Source organism: Ranitomeya imitator, chromosome 5, assembly GCF_032444005.1.
Source record: "Ranitomeya imitator isolate aRanImi1 chromosome 5, aRanImi1.pri, whole genome shotgun sequence".
NCBI classification, from domain to species: domain Eukaryota; kingdom Metazoa; phylum Chordata; class Amphibia; order Anura; family Dendrobatidae; genus Ranitomeya; species Ranitomeya imitator.
The window spans coordinates 403875094-403889762 of NC_091286.1; the positions used below are offsets into that span (position 1 = coordinate 403875094).

The 14669-nt window shown below is 42.8% G+C and overlaps 1 protein-coding gene across 1 annotated transcript in view; it reads right to left on the reverse strand.

Moving 5' to 3' along the window:
• Nucleotides 1-8796: 8796 nt before the first annotated feature.
• The window catches only part of EEF1AKMT4 (EEF1A lysine methyltransferase 4), a 38451-nt gene continuing 32578 nt past the window's right edge, over nucleotides 8797-14669 (reverse strand). Inside the window, exon 3 of the mRNA XM_069726962.1 lies at nucleotides 8797-9805. Within this exon, the coding sequence (XP_069583063.1) occupies nucleotides 9518-9805 (288 nt within the window). The 3' untranslated portion in view covers nucleotides 8797-9517. The remainder of the gene's footprint in view (nucleotides 9806-14669) is intronic.

A 14669-nucleotide genomic window follows, 5' to 3' on the forward strand; every position in this document is an offset into this window, starting at 1 on the left:
ATGGAGCGATAATAGGCTCTCTCCGGTAGCCAGGAATCTGCCTAACAAAGAAAAATAAAAAAAAGATCAGAACAATAATATTTATGACTGGGGTTTTGCATAAAAAAAAAAAAAAAAAAAAAATGAAGGATATGGCTTTTATAACAATATTTAGGACAGTTTTTTTGTAAAACAAAAAAAGGGAAAAATATTACGTACATTGCAGAACAATAATTATGACAGTGGTGGTCATATGGTGGTTTGCACGTTATGGACCGGGCCAATTTTTACAATTCTGACCACTGTCCCTTTATGAGGTTATAACTCTGGAACGCTTCAATGGATCCCGGGGATTCTGATACTGTTTTCTCGTGACATATTGTACTTCATGATAGTGGTGACATTTCTTTGATATTACCTGCGTTTATTTGTGAAAAAAATGGAAATTTGGCAAAAATGTTGAAAATTTCGCAATTTTCCAACTTTGAATTTGTATGCAATTAAATCACAGAGATATGTCACACAAAATACTTAATAAGTAACATTTCCCACATGTCTACATCAGCACAATTTTGGAACCAAAATTTTTTTTTGTTAGGGAGTTATAAGGGTTAAAAGTTGACTAGCAATTTCTCATTTTTACAACACCATTTTTTTTTTTTTTTTTTTTTTTTTAGGGACCACATCTCATTTGAAGTCATTTTGAGGGGTCTATATGATAGAAAATACCCAAGTGTGACACCATTCTAAAAACTGCACCCCTCACGGTGCTCAAAACCACATTCAAGAAGTTTATTAACCCTTCAGGTGTTTCACAGGAATTTTTGGAATGTTTAAATAAATATGAACATTTAACTTTTTTTCACAAAAAATGTACTTCAGCTCCAATTTGTTTTATTTTACCAAGGTTAATAGGAGAAAATGGACCCCAAACGTTGTTGCACAATTTGTCCTGAGTACGCTGATACCCCACATGTGGGGGTAAACCACTGTTTGGGCGCATGACAGAGCTCGGAAGCGAAGGAGCGCCATTTGACTTTTCAATGCAAAATTGACTGGAAATGAGATGGGACGCCATGTTGCGTTTAGAGAGCCACTGATGTGCCTAAACATTGAAACCCCCACAAGTGACACCATTTTGGAAAGTAGACCCCCTAAGGAACTTATGTAGAGGTGTGGTGAGCACTTTGACCCACCAAGTGCTTCACAGAAGTTTATAATGCAGAACCGTAAAAATAAAAAATCTTTTTCTTTTTCACAAAAATGATCTTTTCGCCCCCATTTTTTTTATTTTCCCAAGGGTAAGAGAAGAAATTGGACCCAAAAGATGTTGAACAATTTGTCCTGAGTATGCTGATACCCCATATGTGGGGGTAAACCACTGTTTGGGCGCATGGAAGAGCTCGGAAGGGAAGGAGCGCCGTTTGACTTTTCAATGCAAAATTGACAGGAATGGAGATGGGACGCCATGTTGCGTTTGGAGAGCCACTGATGTGCCTAAACATTGAAACCCCCAAGTGACACCATTTTGGAAAGTAGACCCCCTAAGGAACTTATCTAGATGTGTGATGAGCACTTTGACCCACCAAGGGATTCCCTACAGTTTATAATGCAGAGCCATAAAAATAAAACAAAAATTTTTTCCCACAAAAATTATTTTTTAGCCCCCAGTTTTGTATTTTCCCGAGGGTAACAGGAGAAATTGGACCCCAAAAGTTGTTGTCCAATTGGTCCTGAGTGCGCTGATACCCCATATGTGGGGGGGGGGGGGAACCACCATTTGGGTGCATGGTAGGGCTCGGAAGGGAGGGAGCGCCATTTGGAATGCAGACTTAGATGGAATGGTCTGCAGGCGTCACATTGCGTTTGCAGAGCTCCTAATGTACCTAAACAGTAGAAACCCCCACAAGTGACCCCATATTGGAAACTAGACCCCACAAGGAACTTATCTAGATGTGTTGTGAGAACTTTGAACCCCCAAGTGTTTCACTACAGTTTATAGCGCAGAGCCGTGAAAATAAAAAATTATTTGTTAGTCCCCAGTTTTGTATTTTCCCAAGGGTAACAGGAGAAATTGGACCCCAAAAGTTGTTGTCCAATGTGTCCTGAGTACGCTGATACCCCATATGTTAGGGTAAACCCCTGTTTGGGCACACGGGAGAGCTTGGAAGGGAAGGAGCACTGTTTGACTTTTTCAACGCAGAATTGGCTGGAATTGAGATCGGACGCCATGTCGCGTTTGGAGAGCCCCTGATGTGCCTAAACAGTGGAAACACCCCAATTATAACTGAAAACCTAATCCAAACACACCCCTAACCCTAATCCCAACGGTAATCCTAACCACACCTCTAACCCAGACACCCCTAACCCTAATCCCAACCGTAAATGTAATCCAAACCCTAACCCTAACTTTAGCCCCAACTCTAATTGTAGCCTTAACCCTAACCCCAACCCTAACGGGAAAATGGAAATAAACACATTTTTTTTAATTTTTCCCTAACTAAGGGGGTGATGAAGGGGGGGTTTGATTTACTTTTATAGCGGGTTTTTTAGCGGATTTTTATGATTGGCAGCCGTCACACACTAAAAGACGCTTTTTATTGCAAAAAATATTTTTTGCGTTACCACACTTTGAGAGCTATAATTTTTCCAGATTTTGGTCCACTGAGTCATGTGAGGTCTTATTTTTGCGGGACGAGTTGACGTTTTTATTGGTAACATTTTCGGGCACGTGACATTTTTTTATCGCTTTTTATTCCGATTTTTGTGAGGCAGAATGACCAAAAACCAGCTATTCATGAATTTCTTTTGGGAGAGGCGTTTATACCGTTCCGCGTTTGGTAAAATTGATAAAGCAATTTTATTCTTCGGGTCAGTACGATTACAGCGATACCTCATTTATATCTTTTTTATGTTTTGGCGCTTTTATACGATAAAAACTATTTTATAGAAAAAATTATTATTTTTGCATCGCTTTATTCTGAGGACTATAACTTTTTTATTTTTTTGCTGATGATGCTGTATGGTGGCTCGTTTTTTGCGGGACAAGATGACGTTTTCAGCGGTACCATGGTTATTTATATCCGTATTTTTGATCGCGTGTTATTCCACTTTTTGTTCGGCGGTATGATAAAGCGTTTTTTGCCTTTTTTTTTTTTTTTCTTATGGTGTTTACTGAAGGGGTTAACTGGTGGGCCAGTTTTATAGGTTGGGTCGTTATGGACGCGGCTATACTTAATATGTGTACTTTTATTGTTTCGTTTTTTTTATTTAGATAAAGAAATGTATTTATGGGAATAATATATATATATATATTTTTCATTATTTAGGAATTTTTTTTTTTTTTTTTTACTCGTGTGGAATTTTTTTTTTTTTTACTTTGTCCCAGGGGGGTTTATCACAGATCGGTGATCTGACAGTTTGCACAGCACTCTGTCAGATCACCGATCTGTCTGAGAGCTATGCAGGCTTACCAAGCCCTGCTCTGAGCAGGCACTTGGTAAGCCACCTCCCTCCCTGCAGGACCCGGATGCCGCGGCCATCTTGGATCTGGGCCTGGAGCAGGGAGGGAGGTAGGGAGACCCTCGCAGCAACGCGATCACATCGTGTTGCTGCTGGGGGCTCAGGGAAGCCCGCAGGGAGCCCCCTCCCTGCGCGATGCTTCCCTGTACCGCCGGCACACCGCGATCATGTTTGATCGCGGTGTGCCGGGGGTTAATGTGCCGGGGGCGGTCCGTGACCGCTCCTGGCACATAGCGCCAGATGTCAGCTCCGATAGGCAGCTGACACCCGGCCGCGATCAGCAGCGCTCCCCCCGTGAGCGCGGCCAATCGCGCTGGACGTACTATTCCGTCCTTGGGAAGTAGGGCCCACCCCACATGGACGGAATAGTACGTCCAGTGGCAGAAAGGGGTTAAATATTACGTACCTTAGTGTCACGCTCTACGGAGCTGGGTGTCCTGCCTGCTGATGGCTCCTTGTGCAATTCCATGAAGCGGTCTTGAGACATCCTCATGTACTCAAAATATTTCTCCAGGTTTTCACGGAGCTCACTGAATAAGGAGTGGTAGGCTCCATGGCTCTGTCGGAGTTCAAGAATCGAATGCTGCCAAAAGCGCCGACGCAGTCTTCTCAGTTTTTCTCTTTTCCATTCTTGCTCACAAGCAAATGCAAAGGAATGAAACAAGTTGACATCCAAATCCAGATTCCGATAGAAACTCTCCATACGAAGATTCATCTTGACGCAGGATACAGGAGCAAAATCTGAGGATTTTATCTGTACAAGGGTTTATATACAGCAATCCCATGAGCCACGCTTTTTCTCGTCATGCGTAAGCTAATGCGGATAAAAACCGCAGCATTACCATGCATAAGGTCCTGGTTATGGGAGACTTTAACTACCCGGATATTAACTGGGAAACAGAAACCTGTGAAACCCATAAAGGCAACAGGTTTCTGCTAATAACCAAGAAAAATTATCTTTCACAATTGGTGCAGAATCCAACCAGAGGAGCAGCACTTTTAGACCTAATACTATCTAATAGACCTGACAGAATAACAAATCTGCAGGTGGTTGGGCATTTAGGAAATAGCGACCACAATATTGTGCAGTTTCACCTGTCTTTCACTAGGGGGACTTGTCAGGGAGTCACAAAAACATTGAACTTTAGGAAGGCAAAGTTTGAACAGCTTAGAGATGCCCTTAATCTGGTAGACTGGGACAATATCCTCAGAAATGAGAATACAGATAATAAATGGGAAATGTTTAAGAACATCCTAAATAGGCAGTGTAAGCAGTTTATACCTTGTGGGAATAAAAGGACTAGAAATAGGAAAAACCCAATGTGGCTAAACAAAGAAGTAAGACAGGCAATTAACAGTAAAAAGAAAGCATTTGCACTACTAAAGCAGGATGGCACCATTGAAGCTCTAAAAAACTATAGGGAGAAAAATACTTTATCTAAAAAACTAATTAAAGCTGCCAAAAAGGAAACAGAGAAGCACATTGCTAAGGAGAGTAAAACTAATCCCAAACTGTTCTTCAACTATATCAATAGTAAAAGAATAAAAACTGAAAATGTAGGCCCCTTAAAAAATAGTGAGGAAAGAATGGTTGTAGATGACGAGGTAAAAGCTAACATATTAAACACCTTCTTCTCCACGGTATTCACGGTGGAAAATGAAATGCTAGGTGAAATCCCAAGAAACAATGAAAACCCTATACTAAGGGTCACCAATCTAACCCAAGAAGAGGTGCGAAACCGGCTAAATAAGATTAAAATAGATAAATCTCCGGGTCCGGATGGCATACACCCACGAGTACTAAGAGAACTAAGTAATGTAATAGATAAACCATTATTTCTTATTTTTAGTGACTCTATAGCGACAGGGTCTGTTCCGCAGGACTGGCGCATAGCAAATGTGGTGCCAATATTCAAAAAGGGCTCTAAAAGTGAACCTGGAAATTATAGGCCAGTAAGTCTAACCTCTATTGTTGGTAAAATATTTGAAGGGTTTCTGAGGGATGTTATTCTGGATTATCTCAATGAGAATAACTGTTTAACTCCATATCAGCATGGGTTTATGAGAAATCGCTCCTGTCAAACCAATCTAATCAGTTTTTATGAAGAGGTAAGCTATAGGCTGGACCACGGTGAGTCATTGGACGTGGTATATCTCGATTTTTCCAAAGCGTTTGATACCGTGCCGCACAAGAGGTTGGTACACAAAATGAGAATGCTTGGTCTGGGAGAAAATGTGTGTAAATGGGTTAGTAACTGGCTTAGTGATAGAAAGCAGAGGGTGGTTATAAATGGTATAGTCTCTAACTGGGTCGCTGTGACCAGTGGGGTACCGCAGGGGTCAGTATTGGGACCTGTTCTCTTCAACATATTCATTAATGATCTGGTAGAAGGTTTACACAGTAAAATATCGATATTTGCAGATGATACAAAACTATGTAAAGCAGTTAATACAAGAGAAGATAGTATTCTGCTACAGATGGATCTGGATAAGTTGGAAACTTGGGCTGAAAGGTGGCAGATGAGGTTTAACAATGATAAATGTAAGGTTATACACATGGGAAGAGGGAATCAATATCACCATTACACACTGAACGGGAAACCACTGGGTAAATCTGACAGGGAGAAGGACTTGGGGATCCTAGTTAATGATAAACTTACCTGGAGCAGCCAGTGCCAGGCAGCAGCTGCCAAGGCAAACAGGATCATGGGGTGCATTAAAAGAGGTCTGGATACACATGATGAGAGCATTATACTGCCTCTGTACAAATCCCTAGTTAGACCGCACATGGAGTACTGTGTCCAGTTTTGGGCACCGGTGCTCAGGAAGGATATAATGGAACTAGAGAGAGTACAAAGGAGGGCAACAAAATTAATAAAGGGGATGGGAGAACTACAATACCCAGATAGATTAGCGAAATTAGGATTATTTAGTCTAGAAAAAAGACGACTGAGGGGCGATCTAATAACCATGTATAAGTATATAAGGGGACAATACAAATATCTCGCTGAGGATCTGTTTATACCAAGGAAGGTGACGGGCACAAGGGGGCATTCTTTGCGTCTGGAGAAGAGAAGGTTTTTCCACCAACATAGAAGAGGATTCTTTACTGTTAGGGCAGTGAGAATCTGGAATTGCTTGCCTGAGGAGGTGGTGATGGCGAACTCAGTCGAGGGGTTCAAGAGAGGCCTGGATGTCTTCCTGGAGCAGAACAATATTGTATCATACAATTATTAGGTTCTGTAGAAGGACGTAGATCTGGGTATTTATTATGATGGAATATAGGCTGAACTGGATGGACAAATGTCTTTTTTCGGCCTTACTAACTATGTTACTATGTTACTATGCATGTGTTTGCATGCGTTCGCGGACGATATGCTGCAGACTCAACCGCAAATGTGAATCTTGCCTCAGGTGAGATAGATGCCACAAGCCACTGAGCTCAGTGATTGGCTGTATGTTGTACAGTCGACGTGATGTCACTGCTACAGCCAAAACACAGACTACAGCAGCAAGACGGCACTGGACCCAGAGAGGGCGAGTATTTGATCTAGTTGATCCCTAATTCTGTCCATTAGGCGTCTAATGGAGGAGGTGAGCTATAAAAAGACGGGCTGGAGGCGGAGTGGACAGCCCTGACGAAGAGAGGAAGCACCTCTCGAAACACGTTGGCAATTGTCCCAACCAAGCACCTCTCCCTGCTATCTTGTGATGTCACACTAAGCTCCACCCCCTTACCACGCCACATCCTCAGCGTTGCTTCTGGCCGGAGCACGCAAGCTGCTTGCGTCCCTCTACGCTTAGCAGAGATCTTCATGCAACACCGCTTCACGCAGTGACACTCTCTCTTGCCAGCGGCGATCCTGGCCGCAGCAATACCGGACCACTGGCCAAATACCCCACTGGTTCTGCAAAGCACGACATACCACCAACGATATCACAAGTGCACGGCAGCAACATTTAGCAATCTTAGGTGCTCCCTATCTATATACATGTGGTATATTCTAAAGGTGCAATATAACATATTTACGGTAACCAATATATACATTTCAGCAGCCTCACCAGTCAGCTGAAATCCTTGGTTGATTTATACACACTGCACCACCAATGCTAGAACAAGTGAGAAAAATCAACTAATATTGTGCTATAGATTGAAAGCACCCTACTTTTATACACCCTGGCTATATTGCAGTTTTAGCGCAGTGATTATATACATATCCAATACCATACCAGGCCACTTCTGTGTAAACACCTGTTAGAAGCTGTTCTAATCACCAGCAGCTTCTGAGTTTTCCCTCCTATTCTCTCGCGGTGGCAAGCGCCAGTTTAATTTGTTTATTGCCAAATTTTGTTCTTTTACAGGACAGGCAATGTTTGAGGTCCACTTTTCAAAAACAACATATTCCTTTAAAATGTTTAACAGCAGTAATGAGAGCTTAGGCATCTGCTGGGTATGTTGTGGACTCCGCGTCTGAGCCTGCTCCACACACTGGGACCCGACATTGCACAAAACTCCCTCCCCACAGTGGACATGCCAAGAGGTAAAGATCAAGCTACTATCAGAAGACTGTCCCACTGAGGCGTCACAGTAATACCTGGATTTCTGAGAAACATTACTCTCTGCCATGGTTTGGATAAACATACTGAGCTCGGAAGATCATCTGAATGGCAGTGTGGTAACTGAAAATAAATCTGCTGGTTCGAAATGATTGCAAATCTGTAAAATTGCTGGTACATGCGAAAGATATGGGATATAATAATAAGCATTCTGAAGCTTGATGTTGGAGTCAAAATCCCATCCTAATAATGGAATGGTGGAGCTTACAGACTCAATTTGGAAACAATGACATTTCAGTTTTCAGGTTTTTAATGAAATGTGTGGGATGAAGGTGAGAAGGAGCAATTTAACCTCTGTGTTAACTGCCATCATTATAGAGTTGAATCAGCCTCCCATGGCGCTGCTACAGAGGTGTCAGGAGAAATTACAATTATGTCTCTTGGGATACAGAAACAAAAGACTTTCATAAAACATGTTTTATTATGTGAAAGAATAAAAAACAACTTTTTGGTGTTGTCAAGAAGAAATAAGGAACAATGAAGGCTTGGCAGGTTTTTTCTTCTTTACACTTCACTTTAAAAAAAACAAGCAAACACAAACGAACTTCTTTAACAAGGTAGTATTGAATAATAATAATAATAAAAAAAAAAATTATATATATATATATATATATATATATATATATATATATATATATATATATATATATATATATATATATATATATATATATATATATATATATATATATATATATATATATATATTCATACCCAGCTATGCCAATAGCTTGCTAATAGCTGGGAAGAGCCGTGGGTATCTGACAGTCAAAAGTGATCAGAGGGTACATTGCAGTCTGTACTGGGACACACGGCTGTAAGAATGTAGTCTACAGGGTTTATGCACACAGTAATGCCACATCACAGGGATAGTGCTCGCAATGATATTCCAACATGAACATTAGCTCACAGGAGTCAGAATGGTAGAATAAGCCTAGTGATGTCCCAGTACAGAGCACACCCCAATATCACAGTCGTGGGAGAGTTCACACACTGACAATGCACATAGTAATGTCAGAACCTGCACATTTCCTGTTCTAGTCAGTTTGCTTAACTAACATTCACTTCTATGGGAATTACAGAAAACGAGCAGGACAATCTGCTGGACTGTTGTCTCTGCATTGGGACACATTTTCCAACCCCAGGAATTAAAAAAGTTATAAAAGGGAATGAAAAGGTTTCCTTTTCTGAAAACAGTAGCAGTCTCATCTATAAATGGTGTCTGGATTTGCAGAATAGTCCCCTCAACTCAAAACAAGGCTCATAAATCTAGAATGCCAAGTGGGCACGAGCGCCTGTACTTGCCTATAAGCATTGGGGATTTGGCTCATGTTATCATATATAAACCATTACTCCTCATTAATGTTCCTACATCGCACCTCCCATTCTTCTTCTTCAGTCATATTTGGATATTAGTAAGAAAGTCCTCATCATCACATTCTAGAAGAGTTGGCATTTGCTCCAGATCCACATGCGACGTATGAAGACTCCGTCCTCTCTCAAGGTCCGAAGAGGTCAATTGTCCCCCTTTGTGCATGGCATAGAAGAAGTAATGAAAGTCTCTGCCGTAGGAGTCACACGACACAGACCAGCCGTACTGAGGCTGTGCATAGTGACGAGAGCGGAAATGTGGCGGGGAGAAGGTGATGGACATGAAGCAGCCGTTGGGGGCGAGGACCCGACTCACCTGTACAATGGAAACACAGAGGTCAGAAGCTGCATGGAGAGCAATGATGAATGGAGCACGTGCATCAACAACTGGCAAGAAAACACAACCCATTATAACAGGACACTTTCTGCTAAGTTTCTTAGAGGAGCACAAAGTTTTCAGGAGCGGGATCCTTAATGGCGAGGCCGGCCACTTAAGGAGAATTTGGGAGACCAGACGCAGCCAGTTCAGAGCACTGATTTGTCAAGGGATTAGGGATGTGAGATCCGGAATCTCATAAAACCTGTATTTTCACAAGGAGGGAAAGAAGCATGTGTCTGCCCAAATTAAAAAAAGCCTAGAGGCAGCTTTGTTTCCATGACAACATTCAATATTTCCTTCGACTCCATGGAAACTAAGAGAGCCACAGATTTGTTTAGCATCAAGAACTGCACCTTTCACCAAAATAAAAAGGCTAAAGGTCATCGATATCACGCACCTAAGGCAGAGGCGCAGACCTTAAAGAGGGTCCCAGCACTTCGGACCCTGCAAAACCGATGACTCTGTAACATAGGAGGCCTGGAAAGATGTTTAAATAACCTTTGTGTGGAGTTTCAGCAGCAGCATGAACAAGAAAGTGAAGAGTTAATCTGATATGCACCTCGAGGAGACGTGCCCTCGGCTATCCCCTCGGTAAGGGTTAATTAGACTATATATACACACACAATACAAGCCCTTTATTGGCCTGGTTACACGGGAAAACAAAAAATGATGGGAACAGAACGATCAAAAAGTTCAGTCTCTCCCCCACACAGAGCCATGTCATCAGCAGGACCTTTACTATTACCATGGGGCAACATGCTGTAGAGAACGAAGATTTGTATTCCTCCACAAATGATCCAATCGGCATTCTGCTAATTCGTCAGGTGTTGGACAAGTTTACAAGGGCCAGTAACTGAACACTCGTTAGCTGATTGGCACAACTAAATGGGCTTTTAGTAACAGTTGTAGCTTTTGAGGAGGGGTGAGAAGTGCTTACTGCACAGGAGTTTAGACTTCGGGACCGTCCAGATGGCATTTGGCACAGCAGTGCACTCAATTAAAACATTATTCAATAATACTATGGGTAAAACCCTACACAAAAGGTATGTATCCACACCATCACTGGACCGTCTACCACTGTCAGGAGCTTTGCAGGGTCAATACGGCTTAGTCTCTTTTAAAAGAAAATAGGACATTTTATCATGATATTTACCTTTTTTAATCAGGTTTTTGGATTAAAGGGAACCTGTCACCCCCAAAATCGAAGAGCTCAGCCCACCGGCATCAGGGGCCTATCTACAGCATTCTAGAATGCTGTAGATAAGCCCCCGATGTATCCAGAAAGATGAGAAAAAGAGGTTAATTTATACTCACCCAGGGGCGGTCCCGCTGCGGTCCGGAGCCTCCCATCTTCATAGGATGACGTCCTCTTCTTGTCTTCACGCTACGGCTCCAGCGCAGGTGTACTGTGTCTGCCTCTCTGACCTTTGCCGGCGCCTGCGCACTGCAGTACTTTGCTCTGCCCTCAACAGGGCAGACAGAGTACGCCAGAGCCGCAGCGTGAAGACAAGAAGAGGACGTCATCGTAAGAAGATGGGAGGCCCCGGACCTCCCGCGTGACCATAATCTAACCTCTTTCTCATCTTTCAGGCGACATCGGGGCTTATCTACAGCATTACAGAATGCTGTAGATAAGCCCCTGATGCCGGTGGGCTTAGCTCATCTTCGATTTTGGGGGTGACAGGTTCCCTTTAAAGGTATTTAATTTTTTTTCATTTTTGGGGGGGCGGGGGAGGGTTTTTTTTTAACATCTCAATCTATTAAAAATATTAAAAAAAACAGTACAATTTACATACTGGGGCTTTTATTTTTTTATTTTTATTTTTATAGACGAACATCCTGTAGTTTCAGGAAACACCACATGTACATAGCCACAGTGAACACACTATCTTTTGTTTTGAATCATCTAAAGAACGTGAGCAAGAGTCACTGTAAGGGTATGTTTCCACGTTCCGTAAATGCAGTGCTTTGCACGCAGCAGATACCCCGCTCCGTCCAAAACGCCGCTCCCTGTTGTACGCACGGTGATTCCACATATGTTCATTGAGCCATGCGGAATCACAACATCCTATTCATAGGACGGTGCTATTTATCTTGCGGAGACTGAGCATCTCCGCAAGATAAATAGACATGCTGCAGTCTATAAAGACGCACTGCATGTGCAGAAACGCAGGTTTGCCAACTGCGTCTTTGATCGCATAGTGGAGATGGGATGTCATAAAATCCTATCCACTAGTAACATCTGGATGCTGCGTCCAATCTGCAGCAAGTACTGAACGTGGAAACATACCCTGAAAGGAGGGGAAGCAGGGTCAGCCGTGACATCACGAGTTGCAGTAGGCGGTTTCTGTATTATCAGCTTAGTATAGAGATATTACCTGTTATTGTAATCATGCTGAAAAGTCTTAAGGTATCTTCACATAACGATTTTGTTAATGATATCGTTGCTTTTTGTGACGTAGCAACGATATCGTTAACAAAATCATTATGCGTGACAGCGACCAACGATCAGGCCCCTGCTGGGAGATCGTTGGTCGCTGGGAATGATCAGGACCTTTTTTTGGTCGCTGATCACCCGCTGTCATCGCTGGATCGGCGTGTGTGACGCCGATCCAGCGATGTGTTCACTGGTAACCAGGGTAAATATCGGGTTACTAAGCGCAGGGCTGCGCTTAGTAACCCGATGTTTACCCTGGTTACCATTGTAAAAGTTAAAAAAAAAAAAACCGTACATACTTAGATTCCGGTGTCTGTCACGTCCCCCAGCGTCAGCTTCCCGCACTGACTGTCCGCGCCGGCCAGCCGTAAAGCAGAGCACAGCGGTGACGTCACCACTGTGCTCTGCTTTACGGCTGGCCGGCGCGGACAGTCAGTGCGGGAAGCTGACGCCGGGGGACGTGACAGACACCGGAATCTAAGTATGTACGGTTTGTTTTTTTTTAACTTTTACAATGGTAACCAGGGTAAACATCGGGTTATTAAGCGCGGCCCTGCGCTTAGTAACCTGATGTTTACCCTGGTTACCCGGGGACTTCGGCATCGTTGGTCGCTGGAGAGCTGTCTGTGTGACAGCTCTCCAGCGACCACACAACGACGCTGCAGCGATCGGCATCGTTGTCTATATCACTGCAGCGTCGCTAAATGTGAAGGTACCTTTACAGAAAGGACTCAGTGGCCACTATGACAATTGAAAGACTTTTTTCCCCTCTAACAAAGATGATGATATAAGAAAAGGCTTTTTTTTTAACTATATGCTAATACCTGATTTAAATAATAGGTCATTTTCAGATTTTTTCCCCTTTAAAAAAAAGGAAAAAAAAAAAAAAAAAAAAAAAAAAAGCACTTTCCTTTAACCCCTTTCTGCCATTAGACGTACTATTGCGTCCATGTGGGGTGGGCTTTACTTCCCAAGGACGCAATAGTACGTCATATGCGATCGGCAGCGCTCACGGGGGGAGCGCCGCCGATCGCGGCCGGGTGTCAGCTGTTTATCGCAGCTGACATCCGGCACTATGTGCCAGGAGCGGTCACGGACCGCCCCCGGCACATTAACCCCCGGCACACCGCGATCAAAGATGATCGCGATGTGCCGGCGGTACAGGGAAGCACCGCGCAGGGAGGGGGCTCCCTGCGGGCTTCCCTGAGCCCCCCGCAGCAACGCGATGTGATCGCGTTGCTGCGAGGGTCTCACCTCCCTCCCTGCTCCCTCCAGCCCCGGATCCAAGATGGCCGCGGATCCGGGTCCTGCAGGGAGGGAGGTGGCTTCACAGAGCCTGCTCAGAGCAGGCACTGTGAAGCAGCCTGCACTCCTATCAGATCAGTGATCTGACAGAGTGCTGTGCAAACTGTCAGATCACTGATCTGTGATGTCCCCCCCTGGGACAAAGTAAAAAAGTAAAAAAAAAAATTTCAAATGTGTAAAAAAAAATAAAAAAAAATATTCCAAAATAATGAAAAAAAAAATAAAAATATTATTCCCATAAATACATTTCTTTATCTAAATAAAAAAAACAAAACAATAAAAGTACACATATTTAGTATCGCCGCGTCCGTAACGGCCCGACCTATAAAACTGGCCCACTAGTTAACCCCTTCAGTAAACACCGTAAGAAAAAAAAAAAAAAAACGAGGCAAAAAACAACGCTTGATAATCATACCGCCGAACAAAAAGTGGAATAACACGCGATCAAAAAGACAGATATAACTAACCATGGTACCGCTGAAAACGTCATCTTGTCCCGCAAAAAACGAGCCGCCATACAGCATCATCAGCAAAAAAATAAAAAAGTTATAGTCCTGAGAATAAAGCGATGCAAAAATAATTATTTTTTCTATAAAATAGTTTTTATCGTATAAAAGCGCCAAAACATAAAAAAATGATATAAATGAGGTGTCGCTGTAATCGTACTGACCCGAAGAATAAAACTGCTTCATCAATTTTACCAAACGCGGAACGGTATAAACGCCTCCCCCAAAAGAAATTCATGAATAGCTGGTTTTTGGTCATTCTGCCTCACAAAAATCGGAATAAAAAGCGATCAAAAAATGTCACGTGCCCGAAAATGTTACCAATAAAAACATCAACTCGTCCCGCAAAAACCAAGACCTCACATGACTCTGTGGACCAGAATATAGAAAAATTATAGCTCTCAAAATGTGGTAACGCAAAAAATATTTTTTGCAATAAAAAGCGTCTTTCAGTGTGTGACGGCTGCCAATCATAAAAATCCGCTAAAAAACCCGCTATAAAAGTAAATCAAACCCCCCTTCATCACCCCCTTAGTTAGGGAAAAATTAAAAA